General features: G+C 41.8%; 1 protein-coding gene across 10 annotated transcripts in view; it reads left to right on the top strand.

Moving 5' to 3' along the window:
* MLLT10 (MLLT10 histone lysine methyltransferase DOT1L cofactor) overlaps positions 1-26,524 on the top strand; it is a 271,019-nt gene that overhangs the window by 229,227 nt on the left and 15,268 nt on the right. For all 10 annotated transcript variants that reach the window (XM_039523898.1, XM_039523897.1, XM_039523896.1 and 7 more), the window contains 2 exons: positions 19,071-19,188; positions 20,505-20,577. In XM_039523898.1, the coding sequence (XP_039379832.1) occupies positions 19,071-19,188; positions 20,505-20,577 (191 nt within the window). The remainder of the gene's footprint in view (positions 1-19,070; positions 19,189-20,504; positions 20,578-26,524) is intronic.

The following is a 26,524-nucleotide window of genomic DNA, read 5'->3' as shown; positions in this document are numbered from 1 at the left end:
ATCACAAAATGCTTGAGACACCTCTCATGATGAGTATTGTGATGAGGAGAGGCTGAGGGAACTGGGAATGTTTAGTCTGCAGAAGAGAAGAATGAGGGGGATTTGATAGCTGTTTTCAACTACCTGAAAGGGGGTTCCAAAGCGGATGGATCCAGACTGTACTCAGTGGTAGCAGATGACAGAACAAGGAGTAATGGTCTCAAGTTGCAGTGGGGGAGGTTTAGGTTGGATATCAGGAAAAACTTTTTTCACTTGGAGGGTGGTGAAGCACTGGAATGGGTTACCTAGGGAGGTGGTGGAATCTCCTTCCTTAGAGATTTTTAAGGTCAGGCTTGACAAAGCCCTAGCTGGGATGATTTAGTTGGGGATTGGTCCTGCTTTGGGCAGGGGATTGGACTAGATGACCTCCTCAGGTCCCTTCTAACCCTGATATTCTATGATTCAGCTCAGAGTTCCCATTAATGTATTGCCCTTGCCAGGCAGATGAAAGGGCGGAGTGATTGAATGCATGATACTTCATGACCAAAGCTGTGCACAGATTTTTGACACAGTGGTGAAGAGTGAGTTCTTTGTTGTCATTTTGTATAATATTACAGAGAGGAAAATGCACTGAAAGAGTTTTAAGGTTGCAAAGCCAAGCACTCAGAAGTTAGAAAATGCCAAAATTAAGGTTGCCCAGGCAACCTTAATTTGGCCCCTTTCTGCATATGCATTATGAAACAATCTTTAATTACATAATCTCAGACTGCTTTTTCCACAGGGCCCTTGTCTCATTTAATGTACAGAGTGAACAGTGCTTACTGAATGAGCAGCTATGCAATATTTCATTTTATTCTCATCATTGTGTGTGGCCCTATGCATTATTTATTGCAAGATTTATTTCTTGCTGTGAGTACAAAATTAATTTCCTTGCGGGGGTTTCTGTGGTGCTCATCTGAACATCTGAGTTCTTCACATAAATTAATGAATTTATCTTCACAGCACCCGTAAGAGGAATGATTGTGGCATTATTCCCATTTTACAGACGGGGAAATAAGGCACAGAGACGCTAATGTCAAAAGTATCCACTAATTTTGGGTGTCCAGTTTGAAATGCCCATGGCCTGATTTTTCAGAGAACATAGCATTTTATAGCACTTTATTTGTTCAGCACACTGGTCTCATTGACTTCAGTTGGAATTCTAGGATACCTCAAGTTAGGCATCTAGAAAATGAGGAACATGCACTTAGTGGTCACCTGTGAAAAGCTTGGTTTAAATGATTTGCCTGGCATTACATAGGAACTCTATTGCAGAGGCAGGGTTGAAATGAGATGATAGATAGTCTCATTCAGACCACAACTCTGAATAATCCCCAGAGCAGATCCATTCTGCGCATTGAGTGAGGTGGAGGTCTGGTCGATAAGTAAGGTCTTCGGAGGTTTCCAGAAACCTTATATTATAATTATATGTTAATTTAAATGGGTTCCCCATTTTGAACCCAAGCCATCATTCACAACCACAAATGATGGCTGAAGATGAGGATTAGACACTCTTTGGATTATCCGCTATAATAGAGAACTTCTGTGGTGCAGTAACCACGGTCTAAAATAGCATCCTAATGATTCATCTCCAAATCCAGAGTCTGAAATAGGCACATACTACATGAATGATTAGTCTCATTTTTCATACATGGAAACTGTGCCTTTGGAAGCCATGATTCTCTTGGACTTTTTTCTTCCGTTGAGAGAAGCTAGTCAGACAAATAGGAATCTTATCTCCCCAACCCTTTGTAATTTGCTATTCTCAAATGAACTGTAGCTCTCATGTAGATTTCTTTCCAAGTAAGTCTGTCCTCTTAGCATCCTACCCCTGCAGAACAAATGTGGAAACTCTTCCTTGGTTATTTCCATGATTACAAACCTGTTTGTTTGATATTTTAGAGCTACAGCGTAAAGATAGTGGCCATCTCAATCAATGAAGACCTCCCTGAGCGAGCTTGAAAACTGGCTCATTTCTACATCTGTAAATGCCCAAAAGCACAGGTGAAATGTCCCTCAACCTGGATTTGATCATTTTTACTAACATACTCATGTGTCCTTATTTGATCCAAAGCCCTGGAGACCAGGGAGAGTTTCTATATCCACTCTACAACCTGCACTCATAGCTGTCATGTTTTGGATCAATGTAGTAGTTTTCTTATTGAAAATTATTAGAGTTAATAAGTTCTAGATTTAAACTACAGAGAAGTGGGGGGTGTACTCCAGGTGAGGAACATCATGACCTCAAGCCATATCAATATTTTCTTTTTGTTTAGAGCAAGATCCTTTCATTCTCAATGCATTTTATGGGTTTTTTACTTAAATTATAGTATATGTTGCCTTATAACTTTTAGATCCAAAATAAAACATTAAGATTCGCTAATGTTAAAACTAAACTGACTCCTTCCTTCATCTATGTAGGTGTTTCTCAGGATGATTTATATTACTTTCAGTATGAAGAATAATTAAAAATAGAGTAATAATACATCTGGAAATTGTGATGTGATAGGGTCTAACCAGCACAATGCCTGCAAAGGGAAATCATGTTTCACTAATCTGTTAGAATGCTTTGAATGTGTCAAAGTAGTGGATAAAGGAAAACCAGTTAAAATAATTTATATAGACTTTCAAAATAGCTTTGACAAGGTATCTCATAAGAGGCTCCTAGTCATGGGGTAAGAAGCAAAGTATTGACATTGATCAAAAACTAGCTAAGAGCCAGAAATCCCTCTGTTCTTCCTGTCCCATAACACAAGAATAAAGGAATTCAATTGAATTAAAAGATAGCAAACACAAAACTGTTTAAAAAATATTTTTTTACACAACATATAATTAGACTTTGGAACTCATTTTCAGAGGAAATTGTTGACATCAGGAATTTAGCAAGTTTCAGAAATGCGTATGGATAAGAAGAATATTCAGTGTTATAATAATTAGTGCTAACAAATTTTAGAGGCTAGATTACACATTATAGTTCAGGGTTGAAGCCAAACTCTATTAGAAATGAGGAGGGTTCTTGGACCTTCCTCTGGAACACATGGTGCTGACCATTGTCAGAAACAGGATACTGGACTAGACTGATAGATCCAGTATGGCAATTCTCACGTTTCTATTTTCGTAACAATATTTCCAAATATGGTGGTGTCAGCAAATGCTATTGCTCTACAGGAAGAGCCAGAATTTAGGTCAACATGTAGAAATACAGAGCACAGTTAAAGCACGCAAACAGCCTTAACTTGACCCTGCAGAAATACCATGAGCAAAAGATTTTTTTTTTTTTAAAGAAAAAATCCTTTTAATCTAATCTGGGATTACAGACACTGGGATTACATTACAGCATCTGTAATGTAATCATAACTGTATGGTTCTTGTATAGCGTCACAGCAGCGCAGAGTTAAGATTTGGGTGCCTTAACTGTGCATTTCCATGTTTGAACTTGTTTGGATTTCTTCTTCGAGTGTTTGCTCATATCGATTCCAATTAGGTGTGCGCACGCCGCGTGCGCGTTCATCGGAAGGTTTTTACCCTAGCAACACTCGGTGGGTCGACTGAGGCGCCCCCTGGAGTGGCACCGTTATGGTGCCAGATATATGCCCTGCAGACCCAGCGCCCCCTCAGTTCCTTCTTACCGCCTGTGATGGTCGTTGGAACTGTGGAGCACAGCATAGCTGATCTCCACCTCCCTAGCTTTACTCATTCTTCTGAAGATAGTATTTAGTTGTGAATAGTTTCAATAGTTTTAGTAGTTATACTTAGTTAATAGTGAGTTGTGTGTGTGTATGTATGTATATATATGTGTGTGTGTATGTATGTATATATATAAATAAAAGATAGTAATTGGAGGGAGCGGGGTTCATCCCCTTCCCTCCTCTCCGGTACTAGGGCCCATGCCCAGGTCACCGGGCTTCAAACCTTGCTCAGTGTGTCTCAAGCTGATGCCAACAGGAAACCCCCACGACTCCTGCCTGAAGTGCCTGGGGGAATCCCATCAACCAGAGAAGTGTCGCATTTGCAAGGCTTTCAAGCCTCGAACAAAGAAGGAGCGGGACTTTCGTTTGAAACAGCTCCTAATGGAAGCGGCACTTAGCCTGGCGCCTTCGGTATCGTGCACAGAACAGATGCCGTCAGTCCGAAGCGCTCCTCTGGCACCGGAACGACCCGGCACCGGCAAAGAATCTCGGCACCGGATGTCTCTGGCACTGGTACAGTCGTGATATTGTTTGCTGTCTCCGTGGCCTGAGAAGCAGCATAAGCCACCTTCTGCTTTAGCACCGCCTATGCCGCCATTGGAGCAACAGCCCAGACCAGACTGTCCCACTAAGACTCCAACTCCGGCGCCGCTGACTTCGGCACCGTCGATTCCGGCTCCACAAGGGCCGTTGAGTCTGGTGCACACAAGCTCCCCAGTGCGCACCATGGTTGAGCTCGGCCTTCCATCCACTTGGGAGACCCTCTCCACTGCTCACGACCTGGTCGTGCTGACGGAGCCCAGACCACCCCAACCCCCGGCACTGCCAGTGTGGGCTATCCAATCAATAGGCAAACCTGCCTTGACGAGACCTTCCTCGCTGAGCGTGGCAGCTATGCACCGATCTCGGTCCCTGTCCAGGTTGCGGTCCCGATCCCGCCGATGGTCCCGGTCCCGGCACCGCTCGCAGTCCCGGCACCGTTCTTCATCGCGGCGCCGGTCATATTCGCGGCGCCGCTCCGCGTCACGCATGTCTCCCTCTCAGTACGGTCGGTACCGATCTGGGTCCCGACACCAATCGCCTCGCAGCCAATCCCGACACCATAGATCCTCATTGAGATCTAGATCAGCCTCCCAGTACCATTATGACCGTCGGTCCTGATCTCAATCGCGGTACCGCCGAAGATCCCGGCACCGGTCTCCAGCCCCAACCCGTGAGCTGACAGCAGGATGGTGCAGAGTCGCATGGGCGTTTGGCCCCTCCTTGACCTTAAAGACAGAATTTGTTGTTGTCCCAGGCGGGGAGTGGTTTCCACACTCAGGGCCATGACATAGAGGGTGCTAGTCAAGGCCAATATGAAGGTCAAGACCCTGATCAGGGACCACCACAATGGTCCTTCTGGATGCCTTGGGTATACCATCAAGCCCAAGGTGCCCCCTCAGGTGCCTCTCAGTCAGCTCATTCGGACCATCGGATGCCTGAGGCCACTGTAAGCCGCCCTCCCTCACTACACTCGGATGCGGCTGTTATTCCGCCAGTCCAGGCCCAGGCCACCACCTTAGTGGACCTCGAACACCAAGACCCCCCCCCCCCCAACCAGAACTTCCCCAGGATCCACTGGTCCCTGGAGTTTCCTCTTCCTCCTCGCCTGACGAGGCAGTAGCAGGCACATCCTCTTCTGGGCACTGCCGATAGATCTTCGGGCTCACCAAGATCTCCTGCGCCGGGTGGCACAAAACATGAACCTGCAGATGGAGGAGGTGGCGGAAGTGGAAGATCCAGTGGTTGACATTTTATCAGCAGATGCACCCATACGTGTCGCTCTGCCTTTCATTAGGACCATCCAGACCAATGTCAATACGATCTGGCAGTCCCCACCATCTATTCATCCCACGGCCAGAGGGGTGGAGAGGAAATATATGGTGCCATCTAAGGCTACGAATATCTCTATGTTCACCCTCACCCCTGATCTCTGGTGGTGCAGTCGGTGAACAAGAGGAAGCGACATGGCTAGCAAGCGCCCACTCCTAAGTCCAAGGAGGCCAGGCACCTGGACTTATTCGGGCACAAGATTTATTCAGCTGGTGGCCTACAGCTCAGGGTAGCTAACCAGCAAGCTCTCTTGAGCCGTTATAACTATAATACCTGGACCTCGATGGGGAAATTCAAAGAGTTGGTCCCCCAGCAGTCGAGGCAAGAGTTTGCGGCTTTGCTTGAGGAAGGCAAGAAAGTGGCAAGGACATCCCTGCAGGCGTCTTTAGATGCGGTGGACTCAGCGGCCAGAACTCTAGCCTCGGGCATGGCCATGCACCGCATCTCATGGCAACAGCCTTCCGCCGGAGCTGCAAGAGACTATCCAGGAGTTGCCCTTCGATGGCCAAGGGCTGTTCTCTGACAAAACAGACCCCAGGCTTCAGAGCCTGAAGGACAACCGGGCCATCATGCGCTCACTGGGTATGCATACCCTGGTGATTCAGCGCAGGCCTTTCCGGCCTCAGCTTCAGCGCACATACCCTATCCCTCGACCACGGCAAGACTTCACTAGAAGGCGTGGCCATGGTAACCGCAGGAGACAATCTGGTCCTCAAGGAGGCCAAAATCAAGGCCCCCCAAAGCCACCGGCGGGGCCCAAACAAAACTTTTGAAGGTGCGCTCGAGGACCGAGTACCAGTCTTCTTGCTGGATCCTTTCCCACCTTTCTGCAACCGTCTCTCCTATTTCCTCCCTGCGTGGTCCCGCGTAACCTCAGATTGTTGGGTCCTACGCACGGTGGAAACTGGATATCATCTACAGTTTGTTTCCCCATACCACCACCCTCCCTCCCCGTCCCTCTTCAGGGACCCCTCATGAGCAAATCCTCCTACGGGAGGTACAGGCGCTCCTGGCCATCGGAGCAATAGAAGAGGTCCCAAAGGACTTGAGGGGCAGGGCGTTTTTATTCCTGTTATTTCCTAATTCCCAAGGCAAAGGGGGGTCTACAGCCCATCCTGGACCTGCGCGGGCTCAACAAATTCATGGTAAAGTTAAAGTTCCACATGGTATCCCTGGGAACCATTATCCCTTCCCTGGATCCTGGAGTCTGGTACGCCACCCTCGATATGAAGGACGCATACTTCCACATAGCGATTTACCCGCCGCACAGGCGATTCCTTCGCTTTCTGGTCAGCCAGCAGCATTTCCAATTTACTGTCCTTCCCTTGGCCTGTCCACAGCGCCAAGAGTCTTCACAAAATGTATGGCTGTTGTAGCAGCCTCACTCCGCCGATGTCAGATACAAGTCTTCCCATACCTCGACGACTGGTTCATTCAAGGTTCCTCCGAGACGCAGGTGCGGTCTCATGTTCACTTCATCATCGACCAACTCGGCCTGCTGCTCAACACTGAAAAGTCCACTCTGGAACCTACACAGAGAATAGACTTCATTGGGGTGATCCTAGACTTGAATCTCGCCAGGGCGTGCTTACCGCAGCCCCGCTTTCAGGCCATGGTGGCCATTATTCAGGGCTCTGCTTGGCCACATGGCCTTGTGCACTTTCGTGACCAGACATGCCAGACTATGCCTCCGTCCACTTCAGACCTGGCTCTCATCAGTGTACCGTCCTGGCAGAGACAGCTTGGACACAATTCTCACTGTGCCGATGGAGGTCTTAGCCTTTCTGGGTTGGTGGCTGAACCTCTCACCCTGGTATGCGGGGGGGATGCCATTCCATGCCCCACAGCCTTGGCTAGCCCTGACCACAGATGCGTCATCTCTGGGCTGGGGCGCTCACCTTGCGGGACTTTGCACGCAAGGTCTTTGGTCCGCACAACCCTACACATCAACATAAGGGAACTGACAGCAGTATGCCTCACGTGTCAAGTATTCCGCAAACACCTGCAGGGCCGTTGTGTCACAGTCTTCACAGACAACACAATGGCCATGTTTTACATCAACAAACAAGGTGGGGTGCGGTCCTCCCTCCTTTGTCAGGAAGCCATACATCTCTGGGAATTTTGCATAGCCCACTCAATCGATCTGGTGGCATGGTTTCTCCCAGGAGCCCAGAACACCTTGGCAGATCACCTCAGCAGGTCCTTCCTAGCTCACGAGTGGTCGATTCGCCCGGACGTTATCCATTCTGTTTTCCGGAAGTGGATGTTTCCCCACATAGACCTCTTCGTGAGAATCGGAAGTGCCAGGTGTTCTGCTCCCTCCAGGGATGCTGCCAGGGCTCCCTGTCAGACGCATTCCTGATAACTTGGAAAGACCACCTGCTCTATGCCTTTCCTCCGTTCCCACTGGTCCACAAGGTCCTTCTCAAACTACGCAGGGACAAGGCCCACTTAATCCTGATCACTCCAGCGTGTCCGAGACAGCATTGGTACACCACGCTCCTTGACCTGTCGATGACCAAACCAATTCCCCTACCAGACCTGATAACTCAGGAACACGTCAGATTACGCCATCCAGACCTGATAACTCAGGAACACGTCAGATTACGCCATCCTGACCTACGGTCCCTCCATCTCACAGCATGGATGCTGCATGGTTAACTCAGTCCGAGCTGCGTTGCTCCAGCTCAGTGCAGCAAGCACTCTTGCGTAGCAGGAAGCCCTCCACTAGGTCCACATACCTGGCCAAATAGAAGCTTTTCCTGCTGGTGTGCCCAGAACGATGTTGTCCCCCTGCAGGTACCAGTTCCTACCATACTGGAGTATCTCTGGTCCCTGAAGCAGCACGGCCATGCGGTCTCATCCATCAAGGTACACCTGGCAACGATTTCAGCCTTCCATCCAGGCAAGAACGGACGCTCAGTCTTCTCTAATCCTATGGTCAGCAGGTTTCTCAAGGGTCTGGAGCATTTGTACCTGCAGATTCGTCATCCGGCCCCTACGTGGGACCTCAGTCTCGTCCTGTCCAGGCTTATGGGTGTCCCCTTTGAGCCGATGGCCACCTGCTCGCTTCTGTACCTTTCCTGGAAGACAGCTTTCCTCATCACTATTATATCGGCGAGGCGCGTGTCGGAACTTCGGGCCCTCAGAGCGGAACCTCCATATACGGTGTTCCATAAGGATAAGGTACAGCTGCGACCACACCCCGCCTTCCTCCCTAAGGTGGTGTCTGCCTTCCATATCAACCAAGACATTTTCCTCCCGGTCTTCTTTCCGAAGCTGCACGCGTCACATCGAGAGCAACAGCTGCATTCTCTAGATGTTTGTAGGGCTCTCGCCTTTTACATCGAGTGAACAAAGCCTTTTAGAAAGACGCCCCAGCTGTTCATAGCAGTGGCAGACCGGATGAAGGGCCTACCGGTCTTCTCGCAGCGAATTTCATCTTGGGTCACGTCATGCATCCGTGCATGCTATGACTTGACTCACGTTTCAACTAGCCACCTCACCGGCCATTCCACTTGGCCTCAAGCTTCGTCTGCCGCCTTTCTGGCCCATGTACCCATCCAGGAGATCAGGCAGTGACTTGGTCATCTCTGCACACCTTCGCTTCCCACTATGCATTAGTACATAGTCCAGAGAGGATGCGGCATTTGGTTCAGCGGTCCTTCACTCCACGACATCTCACTCCAACCCCACTGCCTAGGTAAGGCTTGGGAGTCACCTAATTGGAATCGATATGAGCAAGCACTCGAAGAAGAAAAGACAGTTACTCACCTTTGTAACTGTTGTTCTTCTAGATGTCTTGCTCATATCCATTCCAAACCCGCCCTCCTTCCCCTCTGTCAGAGTAGCCGGCAAGAAGGAACTGAGGGGGCGCTGGGTCGGCATGGGCATATAACCGGCGCCATAATGACGCCACTCCAGGAGGCGCCTCAGCCGACCCACCGAGTGTTGCTAGGGTAAAAATCTTCCGACGAATGTGCATGTGGCACGTGCACACCTAATTGGAATGGATATGAGCAACACATCTCAAAGAACAACAGTTACAAAGGTGAGTAACCGTCTTTTCTAAATTTAACCTTTCCTCTTTATTTCCTGTGTTTGTAGTGTTTGTTTCTGGTGTAATTATAAAATCTCTGTCATGTTTTTACCCTTAAATTACTGCTTTGTACTCAACCTTAACTCCAGTTTGACATAGTCTTTATCTGGGAAATTAAATTGTTAATATTCAGGCTGATCTGAATGTCTAGTGGCAGCCTAAAACACTGCCATATGAGAGAATCAGATGTCAGGTCTTGAACTCTGTCCTCAGTTCCTAGGCCTTCAGGGGATGAGAGAGTTTATGGTAAAAGGGAAATGCCTTGTATCATTCTATAGTGGAGGTAATGTTGACTGATTTAGAAGGCATTTCTCATCATCCCTCTACAATGAGAGAGGGATTTCTGCATTATGAGGAAATGAAAGTCCAAGATAGTGACTTCCCTCCCAAATACAACAAAACACATTTTTATCTGATTGAATTATATTTAAACTTCAGGAGATTTGACATGAGTCAGTGATATTAAGAAACTGTCATGTTAATAAGATTTTCAGTATGAATTTATTTGTTCATTATTTCAAACCTGTTCTGATTAATTGTTGATTGCTTCCAGGCAAAATTAGGTAAAAGACTTTTTTCTTCGCATTCATTATGACTGAGGATTTTGGGTGTGGGTGTGGGGAAGAGTAGGGTGGAAGAGGAATTTACAGCCAGAGGGAAAATTCCTTGTAACATGTGACTCAACTAGAAGAACAAAGGAATCATAGTTGCAAGTAACCCAGTATCTGGTCCAATTAAAATCTTTACCGTTTATATTTTCTTCTTGTTTCAATAAGATGGACTTCACATATTTATATGAACATGCAACTAGACCGATAGGCACTTGCATGATTTTATACACTGCTGCATGCTGAGACAACTGCATCTGTGTTTCAGTCTAGCAGTAAATGCTTTCTGCCTTCAAGCTGAAGCTTATTTAGCTTGGCTTATCTGGTGCTGCTGTAGCAACCATCAGTCTCCAGGCAACTGAGGCACATTGACCTCTTGGTTGAACTGAATGTAGCACTACTTCAATTTAGCTGCCTGAGACAATAGTGATGGTGCTGAATGTGAAAAATGTGAAATTTTCTAGTCTATATGCAGTGAAAGAAAACGAAAATATTTAGGTGAAATTGAATGTTTAGGTATGACTTTCAAAATATTGTACATCACTTTGTATAGTGAATCCTTTGTTCAAGCTTCAAAGTTCATTTCTGATGCAAAGTGCTTACAGGCCACATATAAAATGTAGTGTATTTTGAAAGCATCCTTCAGAGAGCAGTAATTTTTTGGACTTGGGTATTGTGGACGTTTGTTTCGTCATTTGAATAACAACAAAGAGTATTGGGCTTTATTTAGGAATTTAAAATACCAATGTTTATTGAAAAACCAGCTCACTCATTACTACTAATATTTTGATATTATTATGGAATAATTATGAATAAGGTTTTTTTTAAAATTACAGGTTATTTGTAGTATTATTAGTGTATCTTGGATCAAGTTGGTCTATTTTGGAATATCCACATTAAGAAAATAAGACTACTGCAAAATATAATTTTGATAATGATTTTATTGCTAAATCAAATCCTGCTGTCTGGTGCCAGCCAGGATAAAGAATTAATTTGGGATTTCCAATATATAGGTTCTTGGTTTTAAGGAAGACTAATTTTCTTTTAAGTTTGATATTACCACAATCAAATTGGTTAACTGCCATGAGGTAGCGAAGTGGAAGGAATAGGGAACAAATTGACGTAAAAGGGAATCCAGAATCTCTGAATGAAAGCTCAACTTTATTTAGGTTGTGAAGGAGATGGAGAATCCCCAGAATCTTATACCTGTAGGCCCTCATTTTGAAAAATTGTGTAAGTTCTACTATAAAAGAGTATGTACCCTAATGTGATATTTCAACATTAAATATTGTTATAGTTAATTTGCCCATTTGTTAAACAATTAGAGTTGAATTAATGAATAATTTACAGAATATCCAGTTTAGTTAACATAGAAGAGATCAGTAAACCAGTAGTACAGTTGAGATTATAGATGTTTCACATTACTGGAAGATAGAACTTCTACCCTTGTGGTTTTTAATGGTTTGATGTGCCCTTGTTGTACAGTGGGCAGAGGTATAAATTAGTTTCTGTAGGTGTGCCATTAATTTTTCATTTTGCCTTTCAAATCCCACTGTGTTTCCCAGTTGTATTCATTCTTGCCTCTCATAGAGAGTATTTGAGTGCTTTTGTTTGAAGGGTAGGGTTGGTTTTTTTTATTTAATTGAAAGATTTATGCCTAAATTTAATCAAAACAATTGATTTCTCTTAAAATCAGTATTTGGTTATCTGTTTGTATAGATAGAATCTTCATGGTTCAGTTACTTAAATTACTTGCCTTCTCTGTGTTGTTCTAAAAATCAGTATAGTAGTTTAATTATTTAAAATCATAATATTGAAGGAATATTCACAGTTTGTATATACTTAAAACCTGATCTATATTTTAATTTGCACATCAATGGAAATGTCCTTGGTTGAGAAGTTGTCTTTTTCACTTCTAAAGTTAGTATGAGACTACTTCTGTGATTCTTCTATTTTCATTTGTCTAGCATGTTCTAATAGAATTCTCTAGTCAAATTGTTTTATTTCAAATAATTAAATAGTGAAAAAGCTTGCTTGTTGAAATTTTCCTATGGATAGGTCAGCCCAGTTAATAAAATGGTAGTTTTGCCATTGATGGAAAACTTTCTGGGCTTTGAAGCACTTGAGTAAGGGCCAGGATATTTCTTTCAGAGCGGGAATAACTAAAGTAGGTCTGCACAACTCGTAAAGCGGCGAGGGCCGAACCCCCCTCCCCACCCAAAACACCCCTCCCGTGCCGCCCAGCCCCCCCCGAAAGACCCCCCCCGCCCCAGCACCGCCCACCCCCACGGAAACAAACCCCCCTTCCCCAGCACTGCCCCACCGAAACAGTGGTATTGAACCTTGGTAATATGTTATAGCGGGCCCCTAAGGTAGTATAATTAAGGTAAAAGAAAAATGTCTCTTGCTAGAAGTAGAATAAGATCTTCCCCCCACTTTGTAATCAATTGCCCTGTTGAATGAATGAGGTGTGAATGAGGAAGGTGTGGAAGGCATGCACCTCCAGACAGCTGCAACCCTTGGAGAGGGGATGGGAGCCAGACCAAGGACAATCAAACTTGTCAAGTGGGCTGACTAGAGAAGAGCAGACATACTGACGGCCAGGGGGGTTAGAAGCAAGCACCTTCCTTTGGGAGCACCCTCTTTGCAGCATTGGGACAACTCCCAGCCCAGAGAAAAGCAGCAAAAAGGACCAATTTTTATGAGAGACAAGATCAGTAGAACAGGTCAGCCACCGACTCGCTGCTTGCCTCCTCCCCCCCCCCAAGTATAAAGCCCCCCTGCCACTGCCCGCCCGCTCAGCTCATTATCTCCCCCCCCCCCCGCTTGCCTACTCATCCCCACCGCCCGCTCACCTCTTCAGTCCCCCTCCCCTGGCTCACCTGCCCCCCCAGCCACTGCGCGCCTGGCTCATCATCTCCCCACCCCCTCTGGCTCGCCCACTCACCCCCTGCTGCCTGCTCACCTCCTCAGCACCCCACCCCACCGCTTGCTTACTCACCGGCGCACAGTGAGCCCATGTGGCCCGCGGGCCCTATGTTGTGCAGGCCTGAACTAAAGGCTACAGTAGGTGTTTGATTTGTTCCCTTCTGCTGACATGGAAGTGATTGGATAAAGTGGGATTTGCTGTAGGAAGTTCATGCTGTCCCCACCTTCAGTCACCAGTAGTCCTGTAGGCTCTTGCACTGAAGAAGCAATAAGATGCATTGTTTTAAGGTTTATTGTGAAAACCATATGAAAATTGAAAGATGACAAATGAAAGTGTTAGCCTTGGGTTTTCAGCAGAATCACAAGTTTCAGTCCAAAAGCAGTTCACTAGACACTTTCTATTATATGTCCTACATTACTGCATGCATTTGGAATGTTGATATGGTGACACTAGGAAATAAATGTTGAAGCATTTAACTGCATTGAACTTTTTTTTAATTTTGGTTTTCAAATCCCAGCTGTGTTTCTGGCTATCAGAAAAACACTAGAAAGTTTGACTGAGCATTTTTTCCACAGAAAGTTTAGTTCTAGATTGTGCCTTTAAAACATATCCCTCACTTGTGGTGAGGAGTTTCAGAAGTGATATATTGCAGCAAGTACCTCATAAGTAATTCTGTCTGACTCAGACAAAATTTATTCTGGGTTTCCCTGGGAGTGTATGCTGCTACAGCAGCAATTTAACCACCCTTTAAATGGTATGGTGTGGAGCTAGCAGAACTGGAAGGGGGTAGGGCCGCTAATAACATGGAACAGAGGGTTCATTGCCTAGTGAAATTATAGCTGGTCCCCGTACACTGTCAGAGAGCCGATCGTAATCTGGTGCCGAATTTATTGTTGAAATTTGTAAAACAAGAGGAATAACAGTCACATACATTGTTTTATCATGCCTTTTAAAAAAGGGAAAAGAGCAGGTAGCCCTGAAAGCAAATTTCAACTGGTATCAGCGTACATCTACACATTTCAAGATACCAGTTTTGGGTGACGCTCGATAGACTGCTGCTTGTATTATTCCTTTCTTTTCCACTCTTACATCTAGATTACAGTGCTTGAAATGGAAACATTCTTTTTGTACCAGAAATTTTGCAATATCTTCCAAATCAAAGACAAAACTAATATGCACTTTATTTTTAATTACTGTGTATTTTAAAAATCCTACAACTTGGTTTTGTGTAGTGTTTTTTACTTTAGAAAGTTTGCTGAAACATGATTAGTATTAACTGGTCAGCATGGTTGCTATAATTCATATAAAACAGGACATCATGACATGGTTATGAGTATTTTCTGTCACAAGACTTACATTAAAAATTTGAAAAAATAACAGAATTAGACCATACTATTATGGCCTTAAATATACTATTTTGCTGTTCATATTTGAGGCCCACAGGCAACTTAAGTAAGAATAAATATTTTTTATTTTAAACTTTAAAGAAAAATTCCATCCCTCATTTAATGACATATCTCTGGGCTAAAATAGTCAATGAAATTATCTTCCATTTACTTTAAAGAATCACCAAAATATTGTGGTACGAAACTATTAGCAATGATTATATTTTTAATCAAAAGGGAAGAAGTGTATTGATTAGATATAAAGCGATTAAGAAGCAGTCTTGGAATTGGTTGTTCAGCCCATTCTTGTTGTCCTATCATGAATGAAGGAGAGTTCAGTAATGGTTTAACTACAATTAAATCCCTCCCCCTTCTTTATGGAAACTCAACTGTAGGCATTTCAGCATTAGCCTAAACAATGGTTTTGAATATGTTAAGCCCCTAACAATTAGGGAGCAGTTTGGGGCATTGAATAATGTCGAATGATGCAATTGAACCTGACAGCTTCAATAGTCAGCCTACTCATGGGACCTGAAAGTTGTTCACACTTGGTTTCATCTCTCATCACACACTGAGTATTAAAACCTTACTGGTGTGGAGCTCAGACAGAAATGGGGCCTGTTATCAGAAAATATTTCATGGCATAAAACTTGAAAGAAACAGGGGAATGTGCACACTCATGGGTTCTCAGATTATCAAGACCTTTCTGATAAAAATTTTAGATAGCTAACTATTGGGCTCCTTTTATTCCCTTTGATTTTCTTTCATTGGCTCCATGTAACTTTTTTTAGGCAAGAAACTGTTTTTTCCTGGAAAATTAAATTAATTTCCAGACCTATAATTTAATACTTTTTGCTAGTTTTAGAAACTTTATTGTTCATAAATTCTGTTTATTTTTATGTAAAGTAATACTTTTGTACTTTACTCCAAAGAAACATCAGTGTTGCTGATATATTAAAATATTTCACAGGGTATTTGTGTAACTTACTCAATTTAGTTGATTTGTACAAATAATTTTCAAACTTAATTAAAAATATATATGACTTTCCTTTTTACTATAGGAGAAATACATCAGAGACCAATTAGAATTGTCATTTTTTCTTATAATCAACCATTCCTTGAATTACAGTGAATTAACTATCTTCATCTTGTGTTGCTTTACTCCTTTATTGAATTTTCCATAAATAAAATCAAAATACAATACATCTCTAATTAGGCTTAAATCTATCTGTTGAAATCATTTTGAGTAAGATTTGTTTTCTGGGCATTAAAAATAAATATTTAGTTAAATATAAATATTTATTATTTAAATTTTGTAAAAGTACATTTCAGCCATGTGTTGCAAGTTGGCTGTTAAAGAGAATCAGCTGAAATAAAGAATGCTACAGCTTTAAAAGTGATGCATTTTAGAGCTTGTTTCAATCCTGTGACCTTAATGTGTATTGACAGGATGATTGCGCATTTTTAATAAATGCTTGCTACAGCCTGTTTCAACTGAGTGAAATGTGACGCTCCTATTTCACCTTTAAATAATGCAGTACTCTAATACCTTCCTTACTTTCCTGTCAGATGAAGTCGTCACGTACATAGTAATACTTTTCAGATCCATATTCCCGACGTTTTCCCTCCTCATGAAAAGAATATAGTTCTAAGTTTTACCGCCAGCTATTTGAGCAGTTCTATTAAAGTGAGCTTTTTCTAGAGTTGCATAAGATGTGTGATGTCACTAGGAATTCTGTAGTTCTAGCTTACGTCATAGGAAGTCTTAAAATATTCTTTTAGTTAAAGTGTAAGCAACGATTTATATGTAGGTAGTGAAGCTACCTCAGACTCTTAAATATTGTTCAAATCATGCCCCCCTTTTGATCTGGTATGTCAACCCACATAGCAAACATTTAATTTCTTTGATGTGTGTTGTTTTGTGCTTTGATAGCTTCTCAGCAGAGACTTGCTGTTCCTTTCAAGATATGTAGATCATTCTAACTAATTTCATCTAGCTCTGCTTATGAATTTTTTTGTTAATTTCAGTCTACTAAACATGTTCTGTTTTTGCCGATTATGGCAATTCTGCCACTATTCTACATTTATTTGTAATCATATACATGCTGCTTTACTTTAGTTTTATTAACCTTGCTGTGAATTAAATAGATTGAGAATAATGGGGGCGGAAATCCAATCTCTGCAGCAGAAGTGAGTAGTGTACCTTTTTTACTTGATTTTTTTTAAAAATCTCACTCTCCTGAAATGCTAGCACTTTGAACTTTCAAAAATTAAAAACGAATAAAACATAATTCACATCGATTAAAGGGTAGAAATACACTAATATAATTTATAACTGCCTCAATTAAACTTAAATTTGGAATATACAGTGTTTTACCTGGTTGGTCTTGTCTTTTTTAAGTATAGGCGCAGATAATTCCTTTGGTTAATTTTTCTGTTTATTAACATTTTCTTCAGAGAAAGTGTTTACCAGAAATTTGTAATTCCTATTATTTGCATGAGAGGAAAAATGAAAGGTTACTAACAAATAATGCTAGTCGATTTGGAGTCATGCTATAGGTGTTTATTGAGGAAAACAGCTGGAATGGTTCAGTGCTGCCTGCCTCCATCAGTAAGTGTCACTGAACTTAGTGGAAATTAATGTACTACATTTCAGGGGCATATTCACATAAACAGGTAAGTGAAAAAACTTACAGTATTTTAAACTGCTTATAACTTGTTCAGATTTATTCTAATGGAAATATTCTACAAACCTTTAAATAAGGGCCAGATTCTCCATACTTGGTGAACCTGTGAGCGTTTGTTCTTATAAAAAAAATCTATTAAAATGACTATTGTCTTACAGAATTTCTTGTTCCTACATTTTATGTTTGTTTATTCTAACAGTATACTCAACAATAGAAAAACTTGAATACAAGTACTGGCCATGATTTCTCACCAGTATATAGTAAATACAGCATCACTGGAAACAGTTGTGTGAATTTGTAAAAGTCCATTCATCAAGTTTAATACGTTGGCTAAAAGCCAAACCTTAATGGCAGTGTATGATTCTTTCCAGAGACATAGTTTACACTGTGTAATATTTTTCTTGTAATAACCAGTATGTGTCTCTTGTGTGCAGTTATATATGTCAAAATGTCCTGCAACTTGACTTCCCTGCTGTTCACCTTCTTTTTTACATCACAAAAAAATAAGCATTTCATTTCTTCTGAAAAGCTTATTTGCATGTTCTTATTCAGGTTCATGCTAAGATTATTGTTAATGTAATCTCACAGGTTGTGCATCTGTTTTTCTGTAAACACAAGAGCATAGACCTAAAATATATTTTTTATTCTGAAAAAAGTGTGTTCTTTCAGGCTAATGTAAATATCTTCTATTAGCACCGGCAGTATTGTTTTTGTTTGTGATCGTATGCTTCCAAAATTCAGTATTAAGGCAGATCTGTTCTTCGAAAGGGAGAAAGTATAAACAGCCAAGGGGGGAAGGTATTTTTATTGCATTGGATTATGCAAGTTTTTGGCCAGCCTCCTTAGCTTCATCTGTTTAAGGGTTCATTTTCGCTTGTTTGGCACAAGTCCCAGGAAAGACCTTCAGAATTGTGGTTAGCAACATGAATGAATACAAACTTTTGACGAGCTCTTCAGTAAGTAGAGCTGGCCAGCTGCCAAAAATACAATTCCTTATATGGGGTCAGGGCAAAACTGTGATTCGTTGAGCCCCGTATTGTATAGAAAACATACTTGTAATGGCTGTTTGCTTTCTTTAAAATAAAAACAAAACAAAACAAAAAAACACCAGGCTTCCAAGCCTATCAAAATAGGAAGTAACAAAATAGTGTGCAGGTTTTACTAATGACAGAGTAGAGCAAAGGAAATATGGCTCTGTGTAGTTAAACTATAGAGCTGGAAGGTGGACCTTTTGACCTCCACAGCCGTCTTGTGATGTAAGGAACCCAAGCATTTGTGAGACATCTGTTGTCTACCTGCCCTTATTTTGTAAATGGTTTAATAAGATTAAATAATTAGTAGGATAACCGCATGGTCACCATGCCACTAAGTCCTGGCATTGGCTGCATACTTAGTTAGTATGCAGTTAGTATTAGTTACATAATTGTAAGCAAGTCTACACATCCTACTTGTTGTATGCCAATCATTTAAAAGTTACAATTCAAAAATTTCTAACAATTCATACACTAACATTTTTACATTTTTATAGAAGCTTTTTGTTTAATGTATGTACCAGAGAAAATAGCAATTTACACTTTAATACATTCAGAAAGTATTGCAATTATATTTCCTTATTCTCAAATCTTGTTTGAAAATCATTAATTACTTTTAAAATATTAATTAACTTTTAAGTATTTTACATACTAGTAATTAATTTTAATTCATGAGGAAGTGTCCCTCAAATAAATTAAGAATTTTTCTCCCAGACTTTTTAAAGATTGTAGTTTTAATTGTTGTCTTACAGGCAAACACCCTACCTGGATCTTCCCTCAGTTTGCCTCCATCCCACATGTATGGCAATAGGCTGAATCCTAATTCAGCAATGGCAGCACTTATAGCTCAGTCTGAAAACAGTCAAGCAGGTAAGCTTGCTAGAACTGTTCAAAGCATCTGCTTTCCTGATTTTAACTACTTAAAATATGACTGCTAATTTTATTTGTGAACTTTTGGTTGGGGATTTGGTTCCTCAATGACTGTATATGGTTCTTTCATGTTGGAAGTAAATTCTTTGTTGTACTGCAAAATAGCTATGCATTTTTTACTGTCTGAAATGTAAATGTTTAAGCAGAGCCATCAGCAGGCAGGAATGCAACAATGTCTCCTGTGACTTTTGTGATTGATGTGTTCAGTTCTCTTAGTTCTTTGCAAAGAAAGTAACAGCACTGGGTTTTGTCTTGAATAGTTTAAACCTTTATTTGCATAATTCATGAAATTGCATTGCACACAACTTTGTGTGGCAGAAAGATCCTGTTAGAGAACTTCTACACTGTTTAATAATCCTGTGAATATTTACCAATTGACATTTTGTAACATCGCAGAAGAGACCAGTTTTAATGAGCTACTGGATTTGCTTTGTTTCATTCCATCCTTAAGGATTTGTTGACATGTCATAGTAGTCATGCCTGTTTGGGGGAAGGGAATGAGTTTAGCAGTTTACCAAGAATGGATCAGTCATGTCTTTGCCCTCTAAGAGGTCAGAGGTCATTTGACTCAGAAAAGGGGGAGGGAAGCCTTGAAGGGGGCAGATAGGGTTATTTTACTGAGAGGCCATAGGGAAAATAACCTTTTTGAGTCCTTCCAAGCAAAACATTTCTTTATATTTATTTAATGAGGGTTTTTGTTTGTTTGTTTTAATACATGGTAGCAAAAGTCTTTCCTATGCTCTTGCTTATAAACAGTAGCAATTTTATAAAGTAAGCACTTCAATAAAATGGTCAGTAAATCTTTAAACCAATATATAATTGTTAGACAGTGGTAGGTTTTATGCATTTTATATTTTGAGTTGTCTTGGGATGAAAAGTGTTTTAAAAGAAAAGAAAGAAAGCATCAGGATTTGCTGTGATAAGCATACAGATTAGCTGTCCACAGCTGTGATTCATTACTTTCACCGTAGAAATTAAAAGTGGCTGAGGGGAGGGTACTGCAAATGCAAACCACGCTTCTGTGCTGTAAAACAGAAAGGAATGAAAGAACTGAACATAATCCATGGCCTGGTACACCCACAGAAATGTGTAAGGACAATGCCTTACATGCTACAGTTCAGCAATCTTCAACTATCTACACATTAGTAGTAACTGCAGGTAGTGGTTAAGGTTTAATATATTTTAAAAATACAGCAGCTTTAAAACTCTTATCTAATAAGAGTAACTTTATCAGCTGTGAAATATTTACATTATAGATCAAGATCTTGGAGATAATACTCGCAGCCTTGTTGGCAGGGGAGGTTCACCCAGAGGAAGTCTTTCACCACGGTAAGCATTATTTACATTGGAGAGTACAGGCAAAGGAAACATTTTAAGATTTGGAAACTTATTTATCTTTTATCGATAGTACATATATTTGCTAAGATTCTAAAGAATTATGCAGACAATGTACATGTCCAGGAAGTTAGCAAAATGGTTTCAAATTTACTCTGATATTAACTAAAACTCACATGATTAGATTTGCAAGATAAATGATCTCTTTACCTAGGGTTACTGAGATAATGGAGATCTCCTTAAAGGGACCTGCTTATAATTTTCTATCCACATGTATTATTGGCTCCACTCTATACCTATTTTTGTTACTATAATTCTTTTTTTTTAATGTCCAAAAATTCCCATATACCTCAGATTACAATACTGGAGGTAAAACATAGATAATATTACTATATCCAAATATTGTGTGTTCTTGCTCTAGAGACAGTGCACTTGATCTCCACTATGGAAATTTGACAATAGAATCTTCTTTACAGAATTCTTTCACTCTAACATACTTATAATTGTTGCCATTGATTTTTAAATTACACCGCTACCTCAATATAATGCCACCCGATATAACACGAATTTGGATATAACACAGTAAAGCAGTGCTCCGGGGGAGCAGGGAAGGGCTGTGCACTCCAGTGGATCAAAGCAAGTTCAACATAACATGGTTTCACCTATAACGCGGTAAGATTTTTTGGCTCCCAAGGACAGCGTTATATTGAGGTAGAGGTGTATAATTTTAAGGAAAAACATTCAAACCGTCTGTGGGGGGAGGGGGGTTAAGTGCTTTAAGTGAAATAAGAGTGCTGTTTGGTGATGGTTATTTTTTAAGAGTGATTATTTTGCATATGTGGCCTATTTGAAGTAGGGTATTTAAAGGATGCTGTTGTATGCCTTGCTTGGGCATTCGCATCAGGATTGCTCAATAGGTGTGATAGCTCTGGGCATGTCTGAGCCTCTGGTACCTCTGAGCCCAAGTCTGCTTAAGCCTGATGTATCATCTCTGAGTCCAGTGTGTGAGATAAGTCATCAGGGTAATCAACTGCAGGTCTTGTGGTAGTCGTCATACCACTCAAGCGTGTTCAGCCTATCCACAGGCAAGGACCCAAGAGGTGATCCCTAGGCACATACATAAGCTCCTAAGGAAAGCAGTCTTTCCAGTCTGCTCAACAACACTACTCTGGCCAGGAACACTCCAATTGCCAGTAATTTCAACAGACTGCCTTTGCTCTTGGTCCTGCTTAGCCTTTCCTGTTTTCACGCTAGCCTGCCTTTTCTCCAGCCTGCCTCTGCTCCTGCCTCAGCTGGCCATCTGGTAACTCTGACAATAGGCCTTCAAAGAATTTCAGTTACTATATTATAGTATTGTAACACTGTATTTTATTATTACAGTCCGAGATAGTTGTAGAAGTCTGTAATTAACAAAGCTATATTAGGTTATAATTTAATGTATATGTTATATATTGGTGGATCCAAACCATGGGGACACTAGAGCTGTTCAAGGAATAGGTTACTAGAATTTTTTAACATGGGCAAAATAATGTATTTTTCTCTAGCCTCATTCTTGTAAATGGCTGAATCATTTTGACTGAAATTTTATTTAAAAAAAAAAAATCAGCCTGAGGCAAACACCCTGAAATCAAAGTTTGGCAAAGTTATAAGCACTTGAAAACTGGGTCTTATAAAAGGAAGTGTCAGGCAGCATTAATGATAGGCAGTGCCACCGGCCCTATCTACAATATAAAAAAAGACCATACTGTGACCTGTGGTGCCTAGGGTAGCCCAGACTGAAAATGCCAAGGTCAGGGCAGGCTGCAAAAAGGAGAGCATATTCTCCCAAAACTGGAGGTTAACGCTGAAGTTAGATTCACCAACCAGTCACAAACTGTGCTCCTGATCCCCCACACTGGTTATCAAGAAGCTGAAAAAAGAAATCTCCCAGCCCCCTCTATTTCATTCCAGTTCTCTGGCTCCCAATTAGCACATAGGTCCAGTAAAATGAGAAGTTATTTAAAAACTCTGCTCACTATACAAAGTGTTCTTCTGATCCCAGAAGGGCCAGCCACAGAACAAGAAGTGAGTTGTTAAGTGGTCAGAGCAATGAGTTACTATATAAGACTTCAGAGTCCATACATCAGGTTCTTAGCAGCATTGGTGAATTTGCTGGCTTGTAGAGTCCCTCTGGAACACGCCGAAAGCTTGTACGGGTCTGTCAGTCCTTTGTTCAATGCTTCAGTTTGTAGAGAAGTTGCTCCAGAGGTAAGAAGCAGGATTGAAGACAAAATGCAGCTGGCTTTTTATATCCATTGCCATGTGACTTGTACTTCCTTTGTACCAAACACAAACTTACAGCACATGGGAGTCCCCTGTCCACCAGCATGTCCCTACATGTCCTGCTGACTCATCGGTGAAATCCCTGGCTTCTCTCAGTGGTTTCATTGTAGGCTTCTCTCAGTGGGTTTCATAAGCCATCAAGCACGCTGGATAGTGCTGATGCCAATCTGTCTGGAGGTATTACCCAGACACACAGCACAAGTTTGAAATACAAACATACCACACACATTTATAACTCTCTGTACAAAGATGATACATACATATAAACATGATTATCATATTTAGCCAATCATATTTTTCCACTGATATCTTACATGGCATATCTTGTAAGATTCTTTGTAATACTGGTATCAATAATACTATAAATGGTCACCCATATTCCAGACAGCGTCACACGTACCTTGCACCTTTGACTGCCTAATATAACCTCTGCCCACTAATCCATCTCTGTCTCTCTTGCAATGTTCAAATCTGAGTAACTTCATACATTTGCCATTAAAAAAATAGAAATGTTTACTTCATTCTTTGAAATATGGACACTCCTCCCCCCCCCCATTACACCAGTCTCATATGTATGACAGACAATAGTTAGGCCTGAAAGTCTTGGAATATCAGAATTTAAAGTTGTGGGACTTTTATGTATTAGACAAGCTATTTTAAGACACATTTACAGGGTTTTCTGGTGGGTTTTTTTTTTTAACGTTTATTAGTTTTATTTTTTTCTTTCTGAATCCTGTACAGTTGGGCTTATTGTAACTAGACCACCTACTTACAGGTAGTAGGGTACAAAAAATAGACCTAACACTCAAAAATATTCTTTATTTAATATATAGTATACTAAAGTGGAGTGGTTTGAAGACCTTATTGGCAATCATTTGGTATGACCTACAGAACTCACTTGTGAATTGTGCAGCCATTCCAGCTCATGCTAATAATACTTTTATATCACTCTACAACAATTGTATTAGATATCTAATCTCACACACACACACCCATACTTAGTGTATAATATAAATGTTGGTGTGTATAGTGTGCATATAAATGATTTCAGTTTCAAATGGGAAGCGCCTCAAATGTTGTTTAACTAATATACCAACAAACATTCAAAATAACATACAGTGTATAATAACTGTTTTTAAATATATATGTACATCCCTATATAAATGCAAATCAATATGTTAATATAATAGTAAGGCTGAGAATTTACACAGTTACATGCTGACTCTGCAATAAGTAGGAAGTAAATATTGAAGGAGACATGGTACAAAAACGTATGCCTGAAATAAGGCAAGGGCTTCTGTTTCATTGCATATATAACACACTATACAGAGCATTCTAATTCTGTCTAGCAAATAGGTGAACATGGTGGAATTTTTTTTTAATTTTATTTTAATTAGGAAATTCTATACAAAAAGTCACTTCACAAGAATGTTAAGGTTGAAAGTGAAGCACTCAGATATCAGGAAATGAGAATGACTTGTCTGCCCAACTGTAATTCTCCCCTCTTGTACATATGCATTACAATATAATCCTTTATTATAGCATCAAATACTATTTTTTAATCGGGACCCGTGATTTGTTCCCTTGTAGTGAATAAAACAAGGGGGCACTGGAAGAGATCACTTCATAGCTAAGGCAGTGGACTGGAGTACAAACTAGTTAGATTCTGCTCTTGACTTTGCTACAGACTTCCTGTCTGACCTTGGGCAAGTTGTTTAATCTCGTTGCTTTAGTTCTACAGCTGTAAAATACAGAGAATATACTTCCTGACCTCGCAGGGGTGTTGTGAGGATTAATCTCATAAGACAATCTGTTGTTATGTTCAATGCCTTAGAAAAGCCTCTACAGAAAGAATAGAAGTTTCAAAATTATAGTGCAGATTTGAATGAAGTAGTAAATCAGTTCAAAATGATTCTGCAAGAGTCTTCTTCCTCATTCATCACTTCAACCACATGAAGACAAGTAGTTTGTGGTGACATTAAAGTCCATTCTTGGTCTATCTTTGCCCTGCATATCACTTATATGTTGTTGAACCATCAGCCTCTGCCTCTGCTTTGCTAGTGATGCCAATTTTTATCCATTTGTCAAATTTTTCAGTAAGCTCCTGTGCACTTTCTCTCACATCTTTTATATGTAGGAGGAATAACATGTAAAAGTCTGCAAAGTTACTGTATTTTCTCTCTCTAAGTCAAAATCACCTATGCTGTAATGCCTACTACAGCACTTGATAGTTGTTAGGCATCTACTGTGCTGTGACCATTGCTTATTACATTAATTATAGTTAAGGCTACGATTTAGTCATGGCTATTTGTAGTAAAGGTCATGGGCAAAAACAAAAATTCACGGCCCGTGACCTGTCCATGACTTGTACTATAAATACCCCTGACTAAATCTTTGCTGGGGGGCCTCTGGTGGGGGGGGGGAGGGGCAGAGCCAGCGGCACCACTTGACAGGGGCTGCCAAGCAGTGGCTGCTCCGACCGGCCCCGGATCACTGCCAGAGGCCACCCACCTGCTGCTGCTGCTAAGGCTGCCCCCGCAACCGCTGCTCAGATGGTCCCCAGGACCAGCCACACTGGTCGCTGCTCAGGTGGTCCCTGGGATCAGCTGCCTGAGCAGCGGCCAGTGCAGCTGGCCGCAGGGCTGCTCCAGCAGTGGCCAGTCAAGCAGGCTATGGAGCCGCTGCAGAAATCATGGAGGTTGCAGAAAGTCACGGAATCTGTGACTTCCCCAACCTCCATGACAGACATAATCATAATTGACTCATTGTTTCCTTGTTCTCTCCCCGTCTGTCTATATCTACCTGTTGTCTTTTGGTCTGCATTCTTTTTCAGTGACAAATTTGTTGTTATATATTTGTACAGGGTCTATAATAGTGGGACTGTGATCCTTGATTGCGAATTGCTGTCACACCACAAATAAGTAGTACTTGAGCGCCTGATCCAGAGCCCATTGGAGGCAGTGGAAAGATGCCTGTTAACTTCAGTTGGCTTTGAATCTGGCTCTGAATGAGGCACAGGGCCAGATAGGGAAAAATGAGGATAAGAAGAAATATTGAGCAGCTGTTCTGTTCACTGAGTATGGTCCACCTTGTAGACTGCAGGTGAAGCCTCAAAAAGGGATTAAGGCAGTGATCCCCAAACTTTTTCGTCTGGCAGGCACAAGGCAATGAACCATGGAGGACCGTGGCGGCAGACGAGCATCCGCCGAAATTCCGCCGACAAGCGGCAATGTCAATAGGTGTTGCCGCCGACAAGCAGCAGCATCCAGAGGCGTCGCTGCCAAAATACTGCCGAAAATCGGTGGCATTTCGGTAGCAACACCTCTAGATGACGCAGTTTGTCAGCGGCATTTCGGTGGATGCTTGTCCACCGGCCAGTACGCGGGTGCGCTTAGACGCCCCGTTGGGTGCCATGGCGCCCACTGGCACTGCGTTGGGGACCCCTGGATTAAGGGGTACATAGACCTTGTACTGGCTTTCTTCAGAGCAGTGAAATTCATTCTGAATGAGATGGGTCCAGTGGGAAGACTAGGGTATGATTATGCATTAAGATAGTATATGAATGCATATGCGCAAAGGTGGCAGAGTTATGGTCGTATAGGCAACTTTAACTTGGCAC

Source organism: Mauremys reevesii, linkage group 2, assembly GCF_016161935.1.
Source record: "Mauremys reevesii isolate NIE-2019 linkage group 2, ASM1616193v1, whole genome shotgun sequence".
NCBI classification, from domain to species: domain Eukaryota; kingdom Metazoa; phylum Chordata; order Testudines; family Geoemydidae; genus Mauremys; species Mauremys reevesii.
This window is presented reverse-complemented; position numbering and strand designations above follow the sequence as displayed.